The 19,922-nt window shown below is 37.7% G+C and overlaps 1 protein-coding gene across 2 annotated transcripts in view; it reads right to left on the bottom strand.

The window, feature by feature from the left end:
* Nucleotides 1-19,922, bottom strand: part of LOC114145100 (voltage-dependent T-type calcium channel subunit alpha-1I-like) — a 194,018-nt gene that overhangs the window by 94,306 nt on the left and 79,790 nt on the right. For both annotated transcript variants that reach the window (XM_028018492.1, XM_028018493.1), the window contains one exon: nt 8,898-8,995. In XM_028018492.1, coding sequence (XP_027874293.1) covers nt 8,898-8,995 — 98 coding nt within the window. The remainder of the gene's footprint in view (nt 1-8,897; nt 8,996-19,922) is intronic.

Here is a 19,922-nt window from a genome sequence, read left to right as displayed (position 1 = left end):
GTTCAACGTGTCAATGCATCATCAGCTGGTTTCAGCAAGCTAAAAGGTTCGGTAAAATAATACTGCAAAGTACTGATATTAAAAAATATAATTTGTACTTTTGAATAGTTAAGTATTTTCAAAAGTACTTTAAGGTGAGTAAACGTTTGACCAATCAACTTTTACATGTACTTGAGTAAGTTTTGACCAAGAGTATCAATACTTTTACTTAAATGCAGTTCTGATATTAAGTAGAACTGTTTGGTCCTGGAACGGTGGATCGGTTTGGGCCTCAGGGCTCTAAAGTTGGGCCTGTGTGGATCACACTTTAATAAAGTTGGGAGGTAAGTGCTTTAGAGGCCATGTCATTGCTGTCTGCTATGCCTCTTCAAGTCCTCACTCTGTGACAGCCGAGTGGTGAATATCAAACTGACATGAACAAGACGTTGCTCAGCAATGTCCTGCTCTCCAGAGAGAGATTTTAAAGATGACGTGCTTAACACTGAACAATAAATTTGAGAGTTTTATGATTGTATCTCATAATTAAAACGCTGTGTTAGGGCAACTGTAGATTGGGGAAAAAAAGGGGTATATTTCCACCAACAAAACTCAGAAATGTTCAGAAAAAAACCCAAATCAATTCCTGAGCTCTAAATTTGAGAATTTGGAAGGAAAAAAAACAATAAAATTGTTTCCTGAATATTTTCAGAGATTTATATGAACATTTCTGAAATTTTTATTGCAAATGTCTAATTTTTCAAACTCAGAAATTTCCACGATTTTCTAGAAGTTTAATAAAAAAAAAGGTGATGGTACTTTAGTGGAAATTTACTCCTTTTTCATTTTTTCTAGAATGACTGCAATTTGACGTTTTATGCCATACTTAATGTTTTAAATAAAGACTGTCTAAAACCTGAGCTCTAGACACACGTTGCTGTGTTCCAGATGAGCGTATACATGAGAAAAAAGAAAAAGTCTTTCAACCGACTCCTGTAGTTTCATCTTGAACGCAAATATCCATTATTCCACATCAACACTTTCATTCTCTTGCTCATCCTGAAACTATTAGAGTTTTGTGAAATTTCCATTCCATTAATTGCAATATTATAATTAATAAATCATCAAGCTCCATTGTAACAATAGTCAAACAGCCTTTACTTCAGCAAAGATCTCCAGAAGAAAATTAAACCGGTGGTTAACTCTGCATGCAAAGTAGACTGAAGATGGATGGAGTATTTAGCTAATTGGGGCCAAGAGAGGTTGCTGTTAAAAAGAAAGAAAGTAAAACATATTCTTTTATAAAACAGTCATTAAAACCTGTTTTTAAAGGAGTGAATATTTATGCAGTCATTATTTGTTGAATATATTACGGAACGTTTTACAGAAATCAGTTTTCACTTTGACATTAAAGTTTTTTTGGGGTAAAATTTTCTGTAATGAAAACCAAATTGTATTAATTATGACTTGCAAAAGCAATAAAAAAAAGGGGTAAAACACCCAGTGGGTGAACATGTTCTACAGGCAGTGTAAAATGTTCTCTAGTAAACACCAGAACATGCTTCTATCCGACTGTCTGAAAGCAGCAGTGAAATTAAATCGTCTGACGATTGTAACTGGATTTCTTTCAGGTGAAAATGCAGCAAAGGTGTAGTTTAACCTTGACTTTGTTTCTGTCGGGTAATAAATATCACAGGCCGGGATTTCCTTTGACAAAGATGAAACGGACGTCTCCCATTGATTAGGTCCGTTTGAAGTCTGCAGCAGCTTAAAGCGCAGCACTATCAAACTAGGCTTTAATTCAAAAAAAGATTGAAATATGCAGCCATTTACGGGCAATTTATAAAGGAAAGACGATCAATTATTCAAGTTATAATGTGCAGCGTAAAAGGATTCCTCTAGCTTAGAATTTAATATCTCCAATGGTTCCGTCTTTAGGGTGTAAAATCTTTTATTAGCAGCGATAGAACATAAAACAAGTATTCAATTAGCTCGTACAATTGATTTAATAGTACCAATAATAATAGATAATGTCTTTAACTTTGACCAGCTGAAATTGCCTGCACCAGCTGTGGAAACGGTGAGCAGAAGGAAACGCTATAGCCGAGGTGAGAACCAGGCTGAGACGGGCTCAAACCAGATTAAAGGCGAGGCGCATTGGGAGCAGATGGACACAAACCAACAGAGTGGGAATACGCTGATGGCCGTTGCCTTGGTTGCTAACACGGAGCCTCCCGTGGGGACTGCGGGTAATGCAGACAACAGACCCAGGCTTTTAAGCTGCGGCCGGTGGGAGCCAGACATGGAGAACTTCCATTAGTGCAATTAATTGACTCGCACCACACAGATCCTCCACCGAGAGTAAGAGCGCAATCATTCAGTCATCTCCTGCTAACCGGTGTTAGCGTACACATGCATGCGTGTGTGTTTGATGCTGCACTCTGAGATGAGCTCTGTGGTAAATTGTTTTTGTTATAGCTAAGATTTGCTTCCCTATCCATGCTACAAATACAGAGCATGGAGCTAAATAACTGCAGGTACGACTGCGGGTATAATAATAATAATAATAATAATAATAATAATAATAATAATAATAGTGCATCATATGTGACACTTCCAATCTATGTTGATCATTTTCTTGCCAATAGCTGATAGATCATAAAAGTGACATTCATTTAACAATCAAGAAAGATGGCAGGATCCCCTCAGGGACGCGGCTTTAAACAGATAAACACTTACATGCGGCACTGATGGAGGATGATGAGGGTAATTCACAGTAATAATCTTTACAAATCAGCAGTTATGACCTTCTACTTTTCTGCATAATTCGAGCCCGACAGCGTCGACCCAGAGTTGGATTTCCACGGAAGGACTCCAGGTATTGATTTTTCCAGAAGGCATTTTGACATGTCAGAGCAAAGTGTGTGTGAACCACCAAAGTGTGTGTTTAGTTCACTAAACAGTGGTGAGAGTCGATAAAATGAACTCTCTGATGAGCTAGCTGTTTGTAAGATAAAAGCAGATTTCCATGAGGGAATAAAAGAAGTCATTTTAGATCACAAAACAATTCAGTTGGCATTTTATACTTATATAAATATATATTTTATTTCATTTTTTGAATTAACATCTGCTTAACCTTCTGAAAATTTGCTTTACATAATTCATGAAATTATGGTGAAATTAAGGTGACTCTCAGAAACATGATTGAAAATAATTTAGTTTTTGGTCAAATGTATGTTTTTAAAAAAATATAAATGTATGTTCTGGGTTTAAAAAAAATGCAAAGAATCACTAAACTAAAGTTATTTAGTATGCTTGTGTTTAATGAGTTTTTAAAATATGTGATATTAGCTTAGTTTGAATGCATATTCTAACGCAGGCAACTGTGGCTGTGTGGTAGAATAAGTTGTCTTGCAATCGGAAGGTTGTTGGTTTGATTCCAGCTTCCTCCTGCCACATGTCAATGTGCCTCTGGGCAAGGCACTTAACCCCACATTGCCTACCAATCGGAGTATAAAGGTTCTGCTTCTGGCTGCGTTTTGTGTCTTTCATCAGTTCGAGATCTGACAGAAACCGTAAACACTCAAACTTGTAAATTATTCCTAGTGTCTGAATTCCAATTTTTTTGTGTGTTTCACAGAACACGGCGACCACAACGCTAACAAATCCACTGAAATAAAACTCGGCATTGCTCTGAACGCGCGTTCTCTTTTTATCATTCATAATCGCCGCTCCCTTCATTCCCCTCACGCCACTCCTCTCGTCCTTTTTGTCCCTCGCTTGCTTTATCTCTATTCAACAGATGACTCCCTCCCTCTGTCCCCTGCACTTCCTCGCGTCTATCTATCATCGTAATGGCCTGTTCATGTGGGTTCCCCAGCATCTCTCCTCTCGTCATCGCTCCCTCCCTCCGCTCCATCTCCACCCGTCCCTCGTAAGGCTGGATAATCCCATCTTCCCAACTCCATTTATCTCTTTCACTTAACCCCCACAATCCCATCACCTTCGAATTTTCCCTTCGTGCAAAAGTTTCGCCAACCCAAATTCCATGTCCTTATTGAAAATGCTGGATTCTGCATTTATTTTCATATTTGCCAGCTCACCTTTAATGCTAATCACCATCTTATTGATTTATTTTATGTAAAATAATGATATGATGCTGATCAATATTTGCTTTCAATGGTGACATTTTTAATCAACTTATGCTGTAGCATTCTACTCAGGCTTTTACTAATTACTCTTCAATCCATTAGGTGCTGATCATGCGTTTGTTTCTTAATTGCTTATGTCAAAAGAGGAAGTTCTGCATTATTATTAATTGTTTTGTTATGAATTTGACAACAGATGCATGTTCTTGCAGTTCAGTACATGAGAGCATCCTGTTAGTACCGCAGCATAAACCCAACACCTGGAATCTGGCTTAAAACCAAGAGAAATTCATTTTTCCATTATTTATAAAGACAGAAATATCTGGTGAGAATGTCAGGTTATGGTCCTGCTGTCCCTGCTGATCAGCTCAGCCTTCCTGACTCCACAATTCACAATTTATAGGACAAGATCATACGTTTTTTTTCCCCTTCCTCTCCTTCTCTCTCCCTGTGGAACAAATTGTTCCCAGAGGATGACTAGTGCCTATACCATGGAGAGATGAGATGAAATGATGTAAATGATATAGGAGAAGACGGTTGAAGAAAGCTAGAGTCAGACCAAGTGGAAGGAGACTAACATTATGACTAACATTACCAACCAAGAGAGGTGAAGTCAAGTGCATAACACTGATTATCTCTTCTTCAGGACGCCATGACACTGTTGGGATTTAGGAGACACCAAATTAACATTTTGCCCTCGATGTCTCGGAAGGAAAACAGATCGGCAAGTGAACAAGACAGGGAAAAAAATAAAGGTTTAAAAGCTATGCCAAACCAAAAGATTTAGAAACCACTTTCTACTTACAATGATTCTCCTGAAGGGGCAGTATTACGCGTTTTACAACCACATAGTAATATTTTATAGCACAATCGAGTCACTATGCCACCTTCTAGTTGTCGTTTTTTTTAAAAAGCCATATATATCAAATATGACTGAAAGGAAATTTGGCTTTGGAACTTGGCAGCTTGAAATTGGGCCATTGTCTCTTTAAGAAGCTCCTGCTTTTTCTGTAGCTCCAACTTCAGGAAGTCATCACAACATCCATCCTCTATTGACTCTGTAGCAAAGTTTTTACCACTGACAAGTAGGCCTGTCATGATGACAAATTTTGCTGGGTGATAAATTGTCCCAGAAGTTATTGCGATACACAATATTATTGTTGTTTTGAGACAATTTCCAATTAATGTAATGGTAATAATACAAGAACACATTCTCAAATATCAATAAACTTTAAATCCTAATGAACATTTAACACTGGGACAGGGGGACATTTAAATGAAATGAATTATGAAGTCTCTGTAAACAAACAAACGAAATTGTACGTCAAAAAAGAGCCAGTTGAGACTAAAAAAATTAGACTGACGACTTTTGTTGTCCAGCTTTTGGTAGAAAGAGAGAAAAGAGAAAAATGATAAATCACGCAAATGGAAATGATTGAGCCCATTTATGATCCGAATTTATCATGCGCATAACTGATTTATTGTGACAGGCCTACTGACAAGTAGCTCATATGAGTTTAGCAGATGTGCTGTTCCACCAGGTGTTTGCTAATTGCATCTGGCTAGTCTGAAGGAGCCGAGGGCTTCGCCTGATTTCCCTGACATGGTACGTTGGTTAGGTCCAACCAGGCGTTTTACACACCTGAATGGTTGCCATGGAAATTAAAGGATTTCTTAAACATGCATGCAAGAATCAAGGCAACACTCCAGTTTTGATGAGAGAACAACATGACGTAAGCTCAAAGTCAAATTTACATAACACTGCCCCTTTAAACGCCAGTATGAATTTCATGAATGTTGTGTATTTACAGCATGAGTGCAGTTCGCTTTGAGTGGTATGCATCACTGTGCTCAATTTACCTCTCAGCAGAGCTGAACAGAATATTCTGGGCCATTATCAATGATGTTAACCGACCCGGCCGGTCTCGTTCGATCATTTCCTGACACTGGGCTGACCCGATCGCATCTCTCAACTCTCCCTCCGCACCGTCACACACTTTTCGAACACTTCGTGTAGCAACACTGGCTCATACACACAATGTTTCTCAAATCATGCCAGAAACTCACATTAGCAGTACAAAAGTGGGTCAATACCCTATTAAACAGGCCAACAGAATGTTATACCTAACTGGTGTCAATATTGTTAAAGAAAAAAAAAAATTGCTGTGATGAAGGATGTAAGAATGACATGAAAACAAGCGCATGGAATTTTGGTAAAATAAATTTTAAATGAAAAAGAATTTAGAACATAACAATAAAAAAAAGGATCAATTGACGTTTCACAACATGATTTGCGACAAAAAAAAAATACCAATAAAACCGCATTTCTTTTTCACCAGCCATATAGGCTTCCCTCACTTTTATAAAAGCAGGAAGACAAAGAGCTTCGTTTGTGCTGCAGATGTATGAGCTGTGGGTGGTGCGCAGCAAGCAATTACAAAGGAAGCAAAACATTAACTTCAAGCACCAGCCTCCAACTTAGAGAGTACTCATAGCCACTTAGAGTGATTGCCTGCTAAGCACAATTTAGTCATATCAACATAGAAAAAAAAAAAAGAAGGAAAAAATGTGGCGAGCAAAAACGCTCAGACAGTTCTCATCAAAAGGACATCAACTTCAGCAAAACACTCGTGGAATTGATGTGACCGGCTTCAAAGGCGCGTTTTAATCATTTCATTGACGCTTTTGACTGTTGGAAGCTTTTTTTCCTTTTTTGCCCCCTCTGGATTGACAGTTTTCTTCGTAGGCCGTTCATTTTCAAGATTCCGATTAGTCCTCAAAATCTTGAAGCATGAACTTCCTGGTTGGTTTAGTCGTGGAGGATAGCTCAGAAAGGCAACAGCTACACATCCAAAATAACTTGACAGAAAGTATTTTGTAGAATGTTCTCCCGCAATGGTGCTTGTTGTATAAATTTTATTTAAGTACATGTACGTACTGTATAATAATCAGTGACGTGCGGTCAGGGGAGGCAAGTGAGGCAAAACCTCACCTGTCGTAATGGGAAAATATAATGGTAAAATAATTTATATTGCTATTGTCACCTTCTGGTTTGTGCTCTAAAGTATTTATTTTTCATCCATCCATCCATCCATCTCTTACTACAGAGTAAGAGACAGTAGCAGTGAGCTAGCCATATATTAAAGTCAAGTGCAGCGATATATTATAGTTTTCTCCTCTTACCACATCAATCACTTATTAATAATCGCAAAATAAACATTAAGCCTAAAACAATACTACTGCAACAGACTGAATGTTCTGCTCTTTGTGTGGGAAATATTTCAGAGTTTTTTTTAGGGCCGTTGTTGTCAGTTTCTATGGCAACGAGTCTGCATGTAGCCTGGCCAATACAGAGAGCGAGAAAGACGTGGTTTTGAGTTGTACTTGAGTTGTTTTCCTCTTTGCTGTGGAGCACAGCACGAAATTAATAATATCTACACCAATCAATCAAATTTTATTTGTATAGCACATTTCAGCATTTCAAAGTGCTTAACATCATATCAAACACAGAAACACAAAGCAACATAGAATCAACAATGAAAACATGACATTAAGTCAAGTTCCATCAATAAATTTGTAACTGATTACGTTTCAAATACAATCCTAAACAGGTGGGTTTTTAGTCGAGTTTGCCTCCATAGAAGGTTTACCTGTTACACTCCTACTGTGTTATATGGAACAAAATACCTGTTGCTATTTTTATTCCCACTCATGCTCACAATCACACAGTTTAAAACCATGTAGACAGCATTTTAATGGGCTTCTGGCACGAGGCTCCATACACCTCTCACGGAATTTCGAACAGGGACTCCGTCGTCCCTCACGGATTTTTGTGCAATTCTATGGTACCTGTTAGTGTCTAGAATTTACAGGGTTTCCGTTACGCGCAATGACCCTCAGTCACTCGCCTTTTTTCTTCCTGCACGGGGCTCCGTACACCTCTCACGGAATTTCGCTCTGGGACTCCGTTGTCCCTCACAGATTTTTGTGCAAATTTACATGTCCAAGTTTGATTGAGTCAACAGAATTACTCTACGGCGGCAGCGCTGCTATGCATGACATGTAAAAGAATAGTCTTTTTACCCTCCAGCGTTGTCCTCATGCACTACATTTAATTATGTAAACAATACCATGCAGGTGTTCTATATTTGTATATGTTATTATGATGAAGTCAGTGCCTCACCAGCGTTGCACCTCACCGCACATCACTGATAATAATACGACAAGCTGAATGTTCACGTTGCAGTTTTAAAAATTCTTATTTCAACCCAACCCGCTTCCAAACCTGTCAAACCTGGAATTAAACCATTTCTAATACATGATGGAGATGAAGAACCACAAGAATGTTCACATGTATACATTTTTAAGTAAATATTATTATATGTAGACTATATAACATGCCTTTATACACGCCCAGTCGACTCAATACGACTAAAACCAGAAATAAAAACAGATATTTTCTAACAAACTTTCTAAATTAAAGTTAGAAAGTGGCAAAATCACATAAATAAAGTAAAAAAAATCACTTTATTCCTCCGTTATCAAAGCAGGAAATAAAAAAAACAAAAAGGGTTTGGATCGACAAACTGTTATTACAAAATGTCCTGCAGCAGACGCAACCTTTCAGTAACCCAGATAAGTCGGGTACGGAACAACTAAACTGCCAAATTACAGAGTGGTTAAAATAAATAGCAGATGAAATGAAAGTTTTTTGGGGTTTTTTTAACTCAGAACATGAAATAAAATGAAGTCTGAAGAGATTTGGCCACTTACTTGGCACCCTGTTGATGGCCTTGAGAGGCCGCAGCACCCTCACCGTCCTGATGGCTGTGAAGTTGACGTTCTGCAAATCCAGGGAATATTCAACCATCCTGGAAAACACACACACACACAAACAACAAAAAGCAGATGATAATAATTAACATCACGTTATGATTTAGTGGTAATTTTATCTTTAGTCGCGCCCTCAGATGATTCATTATCCATTTCATCCATCCAGACTTGTCCCCAATAGAAAGCAGAGACAGAAACACACACACACACCCCCCTACACACACGCATTCCCACACAGCTTGGGTCCTGCCGTGCTGGGAGTAATATGAATAATGTGCTTGAATAAATGGACTTTTTAATTCAACTTATTCAAATAAAGTTCAAGGGATATCTCTGCAAACAAGCTGATTTTTATCGCTTTTGTTTTTTTTTTAATTGTTAGCTGACCATGAGGCATCTCATTTGGATCCAGATGAAAAAAAGAAAGAAAAAAAATGTCAGTGGATCCTCCTGGGCTCTTGAAAAGTGGCTCTGCTGTCTTTTAGCACACGGAGCAAAGCATCAAAGTGCGTCCTGTCGGTCCCGAGGCATGTGCGAGCGAGAGAGAGGCAGAGAGAGAGGCCCCGAGACTGAATGTGCAGCCTGTCTGAGATGAAAGCGGAGAGTCACGAAAGGCGGCGAAAAACCGGAGGCAGAGGAGAAACCCTGGCATCAGGTAAAACCCAAGAACAGCGTGCGATAATGGAAAACGAGAGGGGAAGGCAAAGAGAACGCGTTCTGCTATTTGACCCATTTTTGACAATTCATTACACTGACAAATATACTTCGTCCGCGGTACGGAAGACAGCTGGAGAGAGCGGGAAATACGAGGCGAGGCTGCCGTGAAATCAGAGGAGAAAACAAATACTACAGGAGATGGAGAAGAAGCACACGATGGAGAGGGAGGAGGGAAGAGATCAGAAACAGAGCTGAAAAGGCGCCGAGCGTTGATTAAGTGCAATATAATGAAGGCAATAAAGTCAGATTGAGAGGGAGAGTCGGAGGGAGCCCAAGGCTTTTATCAAGTGTTGGAGATAATTACAACTTTAGGAACACACACAGAGAGAGAGAAGAGAGCAATAGGCATATATATACCTGCCTGAACAGAAATAAAAAAGCTGCTTGAAGACTTAAATAATGAAAAAAAAGAAAAAAAAAACCAAGCGCTGGGGAAGTGAGAGGGCAGACGGTTGTCAAGAGGTGCAAAAGAACAGTATGAAAAACGGAGGAAAGTTTCAGGTATTTGACACAAATGTTCTACTTTTACTAAAATATTCCAACTCTTCGTTTTAAGTAGATTTCCATGAGAGAATGTGTGAATTTTTTTTCAGGTGAATAAAAAGCCCTGGAGAATTTTTCACTTTCAAACACTTGACCTATGACCCGGAGGAATCGTCTTTTAGGAATTGTCAGAATATTAACGATGACTTGGAAAGTAACTGAGTTGATTTTAGAGGCAGTTCAAGAGAAGAAAAAAAACTATTAGAAACGTAATTCCTACGACTATTAAACTAAATGGCAGAGTGGAAAAGGAAAAGGCTTCCTAAAGTTGGAGAAATGTTTTTTTTAAAAAAAAAGAGAATAAAAATCTGCCATGTTCTGTGGCGTTTGTATTTGTTAGAAGCGGCATGTCATGTTTACAATTAGCAGGAAGGTGATGAAGAGCAGCGGAGGCTGGAGGGATTGAGAAGGAATGGATTATTTTCAGCCTTATTTAGGCTTTAATGGACATTGTGACTGGTGAGCTGGCATGTAAAAAAATTTTAAAAATTACAACTTCCTATTCTGTGGACTTTTGATGGTAAACAGTCATTTAATGCTGAAAAAATTCAAATAAGAAGAAGAAACGATAAAAACCGAAGAAGGGAGCTCATGTTTTTCCAACCCAAGATTTCCAAAAAAAAAATCACACATCAGGTTCACATGATTTAAAATCCTTTACTCAGCACGTGGAAACAGATTTGCCCTGTTTAAAAGTCAAACATTTCATTTCCTGTGCTTTCAACAACACGGAAAAATGCCTTCAGATTTCTGTCTTTTTCTTCTTCTTTTTAAAGAAATCTCAATGGTTTTTATGTTGACCACACCCTTAAAAATATATATATTTTTTCTTATTTATCTATGTTAACTTTTGGAATGGTGTGCCGGTTTTGGTCATTTCAGCATGCTAAATGAAAACAGGTTAATTAGCATGGCTAAAGATGGCTGGCGCTGCTTGTGACTAAGTGTTTAAGTTTGTATTTATTCACCATTTCTCCCGTAAACGTATTTCTGACTGATTTCATCTCTCTAACGTTGACCAGAATGCTTTAGCTTAAACATTGCTGTCGTAATTGTGCTTCACTTACTGTCCCGGGTTTGTTGGCGCTAGCATGGCGTCGCATTAGCATTTGTGTTTTTTAAAGCGAACACTACTGAACCATTGGACACATTTCTTCTGTTACAAGGTAAATTTCTGGTAAATCATTTCTGGTTTGTTTTATACTCACCACCACTGCTCGTCCATTTAGATCCCGCAGCCGGAGCAGGTGTGTGTCAGTGACCTGTATGACGTCACTGATTGTATCAACGGGCCCAACCAAATGGACGGTTCTCTTTTTTGGTATTTTATCGTTTATTCTCTTTAAAGTAGCCTTTTGAGTCAATTGTTTTAGCTTGCAAAACATTTGATTGTGTAGATGAGTTTGTAAATCAGATTTACAAACTTATTCCTGTTTCTTTAGGGGCTCTTTTTGTTTGTTTGGTTTGATATTTTCATTAATCATACAGACTAAAGAAATGCAGGTGCGTTTCCAATTCCGTAGAAAGACATGTTAGCAATATCATTAGCACTTCAGCAGGTAGAAGAAATAAAACCATTAAGAACAACAATGTGTTTATATTCTATAGCTCAACACTTAACAGTACACAGCATAGCATTCAGAACGCCAGACAGGCATTTTATTAGATATTAAACCGTTAAACGGCGGTTGTTCAGAATTCAAATGATGGGATTAGAAGTTTCATTTTTATAGGTACCCGCACATATTGGGGTTGAAGAACATGAAAAATGAAAAAGTGGATGGAGTGGCAAAAAAGGAAACAATAAGAGGAGGCAGCTTTAGAGTAACCACACGTAGATCAGGGGCAAGAAGCACAAGTAAACAAGAACTAAAGGGAAAAGTGGCAAGAAGAATGGACTGAAGGTAAGAAATGACAATGATATAAGAACATTCAAAAAAGAGGGGGAGAGATGAGAACAGGAAGCAGAAACAGAAGATTACTAACAAGATTGAGATTTGGTTACACTGGTCTCAGTTGTACACTATTTACGAAACATGAACACGATACTGGAAAATGTCAATATTGTGGAGAATTTGAAACAATGGAGCAGGATTTTTAAGATGTTGGAGACGGGAGGTAGAAAGGAGGTTAACGAGGAATTTAGGAAAAATAAGGAAATAAATAAATACGCAAGGAGATTGAGAAAGTTGTGAGTATTCAACTTTTGATAAGGTTTTATGGAAAAGCAACGCTGATTGACAAAATGAGATCATCAATAAAACATCTACAATTAAACAGACATTTTGGGCCACACTCCATACCAATCGGTGGCAGTAATGCATACCTAATGCTTTGTTGTTGTTTTTTTTGCCAGCCCCAAAACAAATCAAGAAAAATAATTCTGTAGTAAACCAGTAAAATTAAAAAGTTTGATGTCAGAAAACAAACATGGTCAAGATTAAATTCCACAGTCTGCTGCTGCTCATTTCTTATATTTCCTTTCTTGACACTGAACGCACTACTTCACGTTGCTTTGAGAGACCTCAATCAGATCTACAAAAAAAGAGCCACAAAGAGGGCAGAGAATCAATCATGAAAGACTGAAAGAACTCTCCTCCTCAGAGTTCAGACTTCTTCATTAAGGAGGTTTACTGATGCCTACAGGGTAAGATCAAACCTGTCCTTGAGCTCTTTTATTTCCGTAGCATTTGGAGCTTTAAATTATTCATGGTACCGAGTGGTGCCAAGAGTCCCGATATCGTTTTGTAAATGTTTAGATTCTGTTTAGATGCTTTCAGATTTGGTAGACTCTGCTGCGAGCAAAGTTGCCCTTCAAGGAAAATAAACTAAAGTACTTCATGTCAATTATTCAAGGTTGTTCTGATCTTTCTTGAGAAAAATTATTCGCCATTGTATCATGATAGTGTGGGAAGTGTGAGTGATAAGGATGAGTGGAAATCCATTCTCAACATCTATGACGTATACAATGACTTCTCTGACTTTTTTAAAAATACTTTTGTTCACAAAATGAAATCCCAAGAGAAAAAAGAACTCACCAGCTGGGCTTCCGTTACGAATTCACGCAAAACTTTGTCAGTACTCCACTAATGTTGAAAAAACAAAATTTCGCAAATGCAGTGTTTTCATTAATAGGAAACGCAAATAAAATCACACGTGAATAAGTTTGCTCATGCGATAAGTCATTAAAAGCCATCGTCCAACTACTTCCTGTCATCTTTTTTATGGTTTCTGCCAGTAGTAAAATCCGGTTGTTGATCGTGTGGCTCGTGCGATGCGAAACAAGTGTTTCCATTGCAGTTTTGTGAAGTAAACGAATTTAGATTAGAAAAAAAAAAGAACACATCATCCTAGTGCCAAAACTTTATCGAAAAACTAGAGTTTGTTTTTTTTAATTGTCATATTTTCATCAAGCAAATTCATTTTTAAATGTCCATTTGCTCAGTTAAATGGTCAATGGAAATGCAGCTGCTGTTGCTGGCAATAGAGAATGAGTCATTTGCCTTTCAGTCCAACCAACCTACCTGAACATTTTTGGTGCAGGGAGGTTCTGGGTCTTGCTGACCCAGGCTTCAATAGGGAGGCCTGTGAGCAGCTGTGTGGGTCCAGCTGCTGACCCGTGAAATATGAAATCACTGCTGCTGACAGGATTATGTCTCAACCACGATCATGACAGGAGGAAGCCAGCCTCTCTTTCTACAGCTTCTTACTCAGACAAAAATGTGCTAATAGCACACATTGACAGAAGGCTAGGTCAGAGTTCACTGCATTTTCCTTTAATGACACAGAGTTGGTCTGCAGTGTGTAGCTGAGATCTGATTTTTTTTTTTTTTTTTTCATTTTTTCTGTTATATTTAGAGGAAACGCACTGCATATAGCCACCGAACTGTGAAAACTATATATATTGTCATAGCAATAACAAATAAAATACAAATGTATTGTCATGAATTCAAGTATGAGTGAAAAAAGGGAATCTAAAGAAAACATTCTCAGAACAGCAACCAGGTCTCCCTACACATTCAAAACCAACTAAATTTGTTCAAAATGTCTGTTTTGTCAAAAAAAAACCCAACAACAATCTTTTATCAATCAGACATAGTTGATCATCTGTTAATGTATTTTCAACAGTCGTTGAAAAACATGTATGCTTGAAAAAGTTAGGAGAAATATTATCATGTTAGGATTTTAACAATTAAACATATTCATTGTAGTCCGTTGTCTACTATTTGAGTTTATAAAAATGTTATGGTTCGATAAAGTTTCTAAACTCTGAGCTGAGCTCTAGGTTTGTCTTCTCAAGGAGGACAGAGTCTCTTAAATGTCTTTAAATAAGAAAATGGAGGAGGACATGTCTTGAATATTGACAGTTTGTTTAGCAACATCTGTTGCCAAGAAAAGGTCTGATCTAGACCAGAGTTATTCATTGAAACTAACAACAACGAAATGCGGTGGCGACACGGCCACTCAAAATCCATGTATTGTATGACTAACAAATGGTCTTATAGATTAAAAGATCGTTCTCTTTTTGTTCCCGAATAGATGACAGACCCTCAAAATTTTGAATAAGCCCTTTGATTTTTGTAAATTTGTCCTTTTAGGATACTTTTAGTTACTTTTTATTGATTTTGTTAACGGCCTATTGAACTCTGGAATTGGTTCATTTAGTTGGAGTTGCGCAACAAAACAAAAAAACCAATTCATTGTTTATTGAAACAATACTTACAATTAAGTCAATTACATATAACTTGAAAGTGCACTTTAATTTGATCTGTAATTTTAATTTGATCTTTAACGTGAAAAATGCTTTATGGACCACAGCAGTTATTTCATTGATAAATGTGTAGTTGTTTTGGATAGAAGTAAAACGGTTTAAATGTGAATGCTAATTAGATTTTTATTTTTATTTATGACCTTGTTTAGGTCAGGTTTTTTTTCCCACCCCCTGTTTCAACCCAGGATGGCGAGCTACTGGATCACCGCAGCTTTGCGGTAGGACTTTATTGAACCAAACTGCTTTTCTTTTCTGGACCTATTGCCTTGGATCATGGACTAAAAACATTTGGATTATTGATGCATGGAGGATTAATCAATTTGGATACAAAAGAGCGGAGTCTTGGGCGTCATCAGGGTTTATTTTTATTGTTGTTTTCCTGTTGTGTTTAGGAAAATATTATTATTATTATTATTGAATACCTTTCTAAATAATATATGCAAATATATAAATTTGAATACAATAACTTAAACTTACTTCCTGTCTGATGGTGTTTTATATTCACACACACACGGGCTCCACAGCCGAACCTTTCTGACTGCCTATTACCATACTTGGCCGTAGTCAGGCGCCTAGCCTTAATTAGCGCTACACTAAGCTATAATGAAAAACCCTAAACTATTGTAACCCTGATATAGACTGGTTACTTACCAAACTTTTGTGTTCAAAGTCAAAAAGTCAAAGAATCAAAAACAACAACAAAAACTGTAGTAGAAATTATAACACAGAATAGAAATAGAAATATTATCTTTGGCAGTCATTGAGCGAGAGGCAGCCTTGTACAGGTTGCTAGTCCATCAAAGGGCAACACACACACACACACACACACACACACACAGGACAAAAAAAACCTCATTCATGCACAAACTCCACTGAGAGCAATTTACAGAAACCAATTAATCTTTCTCAGTCTGTATGTGGACGCCTAAGTATGGTTCCGTATGGAGAAAATAGAATAAAAGGAGGCTAAAAAAGTTCAGTGCTGCTCTAATCTGGGTTGCAATACCAAAGTTTGGATTTTATTTAAGAGCAAGATCTTTGAAAGCAGTTGCTAATGCTAATTAGCCGCCAAAAAGAGCTGTTCTCCAATGGTCTAAACATGTATTACCACAGCTATCTAATTAGAAACGCGGCCAGTCGATGGGTTTAGTCAGAAAAATATTATAGCTAAATAAATATTGTAGGAACTGGTCGTACACCGGCCTAATGGAGAGGAATATACTATCGTGGCAATTACCGCAGAGCTCTAAACGTCTCGTTTTATGCTTGCAGTCCAGACTAAACTCCTCCTGGAGAAGGCAGCATCAATTATTAAAATGAGATTAATGAGCGCGGTACATTTTTGTCTCCCAGAAGTGGTTATAAAGTCAGAGAGAAGCTACAGGAGTGAAGTGGAGCGCACGGATGCGCGGCTATCATCCCGGGTCTCGTATTTTATCCACCAACTTTTCACCTCACAAGATCTTTCATTGGTCTCCTGCTCTCCAACTCTCCCGTTTGGATGCTCTAATTCTTCAATCCTGCTTTGTGTTTTTCTTTTTTTTTGTATTATTTCCAACCAACAGTACAACACATCTGGTACACCAGAGGGAACGAACAGGAGGGCTCAGAAAACTGTAGAGAAGATGATAAAAAAATTTGATTAAATCATAATCTCTTTTTCAGTCACTATGACTGGGTCTGTCACAAAAGCAAATTTTGCTGTACGATAAATTGTTCCAGACGTTATTGCGATAAGCGATAATATTGTTGTTTTCAGACAATCTTTTTAAGTAATGTAATGGTAATGACAAAATCATAATGCAAGAACACATTCTCAAAGTTCAGTAAACTTTAAATTCTAATGAACATTTAACACTGGAAATGGAAGACATTTTAAATATCCAAAATATTCAGGAATACACTATTTGTCTTTTTCATCTTTCTGATTGGCTGCTACTCACATTTATCAAGTTGCTTTGTTCCTAGAGTTAGGTAAGGTAATTAGTGTGAATGCTGTAGGCTATTTTCACCATTCAACTTTTATACTACTCAGCTTGCTCTCCTAATGCCGGCTATATCTCTTGGTATTCATAACCTTTATATTCTTTATAATATTCGTACGTTTCTGTATATAAATACGTTTCTGTCTTTTTCAACACCTCCCGACTCGGAGGGACTCAGAGGCTGGTCCCGATTCAGGGGACGATTCCGACTCGGCGGCAGGTCCTAACACTGAATTTCTCCATTATTCAAAAGCTTATATATAAAACATATTTTATAGCATATTCTCATATATTACATATTCATCTGCCAGAAGATGCCAAGCCTGTTTGTGGGCCGCGGTAAAAGTTTAGCAACTCCTGTAATAAACCACTAACATATCAAGCAGGTTGGTTACGGATGATTCAATCCTGTCTTCTCTCTTCTTACTTCATCATTTTTATTTCTTTCCTTAGCCTTCATGGTGCATGCAGGGTAAAATGTAAATGGCACGGCCTCCACAGCGCCTGGCTATCGACGTCAATAAGTCATTTTACTATAAAAAGGAAAATAAATAAGCTGCTAAGCTGCTAAAATAACTGTTGTAAATCCATCAGGTTGTCTCTCGACTTCTGCGGCTCACTCAACGTGCATCCGTCATCAAAGAAACAAGCGACAGTCGGTGCATTTAAGTAGACATAAGAGAAAAACTAACTCGGGGAGACAGCGCGTAATCCCCAACGTTTTCACAAAAATATATTTTAATAAGAGCTGATTATTCATGTAAGACGTGGTTCTTAAGAGCTCACATCTGCTTTTTCAGCAAGCACAAGGCAACAGTTTGTCTCTTTGCTGAAAAGACACTAAAGCCTTTTTTCCCCTCCGTAACTCCCGAGAGAAGATTGACTTAAGAAGCATAAAACGTGTCAAGTGGAAAAAAACAAGAAATCCTCAGTACATTTCCATAAATACATGTTCAAAATTTCATATTAATGATGTTTTTCTTTCTAACTAGAAAAACATTCACTTTGTCTATTTAGACATACACATACCCACTAATGTAGGTGAAATCAAGACATAAACAATCAATGTAATTTTTCTAGACATAAGTATGTAACGTTAATTACAATGATTGTTCTCTTCTTGAAAGAAAGAGGCAGGTGATGCTAATTAAAACACTTATTTGATCGATCATCAGAGAGTGTGAGCTCCTCTGTGAAAACAGTTCTGGAACAAACAGATGCGTGTTAATATGACGGCACAAACGAAGGCAAGTCATGACTTTGGTGAAGTGACTGAACTTGAAACCCGACATTCTACAGTGAGAAAGATTAAAACGTTAGGAGTCTGTTTGCATGCAGTCGGTTTTTAGGGAAACCGTGACATTTTTGTCGCCTTCCTTACTCGTCACCAGAGATCGGCATCTCTGACTCCGGCATCTTTTTTAAACCAAGTCTCAGAGTGAAGCACCCTGCCGAGGTGTGACAATGCACGCGAGCAGAATACGCAACTGAAAGGTTTTATTCTACGCATGTAGAGGCACATAGCAGTAAAAATAAAAAGAATAATAAATGTTGGCTAGAATTGTGCGAGCCCTACTTAACCAATTCAGTTTAACACAAGGTCTAGACCTCTCAGGTCTTCTGGTTGTGGTTCTGCTCTGCTTCTCCCGAACCAGAACCAAACATGAAGAAGCAGCATTCAGCTTCTATGCAACACAAAACTGGAACAAACTTCTAAAAAACTGCATAACAGCCGAAACACTGAATGCCTTTAAATCTAGACTAAAAACCCAGCTGCTTAGAGTTGCTTTTGAAACATAATCAATAAAACATTAATCAACAATCTGATATGTAATGATGACAAAACGTAAAGTTTCAGTTGTTGACTGTGTTTTATGAGTTTGTAATTTTGTGTTTTTATGATAGAAGGCCTTGTTGCTGACATGTACTGTACAAATAAAATTTGATTTGATCTACAGATACAGAATATGTGTTGCATGGGCACCTGGTTTATCTGAGACACTTTGTGTTTCTACCCAAATCTCTTCCAATACAACAGCTATTACTAAAAATGAAATGCATTATTTCAATCTACTATGTCCATGTAATGAGGCTAAGCAAAAAGCTCTTCTCAAGTTTTACTACATTTGTTTCGACCAACAGAGAATGCCGTACATCTTGCATTCTGCATTTATACTAGTAGGTATTTTATAATACTTTATAGTAGGGATGCACAATATTATCGTTACTGGTATCGGCTGATATTAGCTGTAAAGTTTAAAATCGGACATCGGCCGTTTCGTCAAAATAACTCACCGATATAAAATGTGTTGTTTTTATCTGACAAACCAGAGACAGTGATGCCTGCAGCACAACGTCAAATTTGCAAGTTTCAGTGTCGTCATTGTCTTAAAGAGAGCAAATGTCATGAATAAATTTAAACATAATGCAAGTTGAAAGTGTTAAAACATTTTCAACCTAATATTTAGCATTTGCATTTGGTAGCAGGCTAAACTGACAAACATAATGCAGTATTTTAAATCCACAGTAGAGAAAGCCATATAGTTTCAGTAAGTAGATCTACGCAAAAAATATCGATATTGGAATCGGTTATCGCCAAATAAGTTTTATTGTATCGGCATATCGGATACCAACAAAAAATCCAATATTGTGCATCCCTACTTTATAGTCTTCACTTAAAGGGGCATGGCTGGGGTATGGAATACCGCTCTGGGATGAATATTAATCTGTTGCTATATACATGTAAATTGTCTTTTCACATTTTGGACTTGTCAGAGCAATAATATACAACAGCAAACAGTTGAGTTGTCACTGGGGCTGTTTACTCCTGAATAAGCAATGCGTACGGTGCTGGAAGGCCTGGTGTGTGTTCGGGGAAGGTCACTTTATTATTATTTAAATGTGTGGCAAACGTCTTCGTTATTGTGTTGTGATGCACTCTTAATCTGC

This window comes from Xiphophorus couchianus, chromosome 5, assembly GCF_001444195.1.
Source record: "Xiphophorus couchianus chromosome 5, X_couchianus-1.0, whole genome shotgun sequence".
Lineage (NCBI taxonomy): Eukaryota > Metazoa > Chordata > Actinopteri > Cyprinodontiformes > Poeciliidae > Xiphophorus > Xiphophorus couchianus.
The sequence above is the reverse complement of the archived record's forward strand: the minus strand, read 5'-3'. Positions and strand labels throughout refer to the sequence as shown.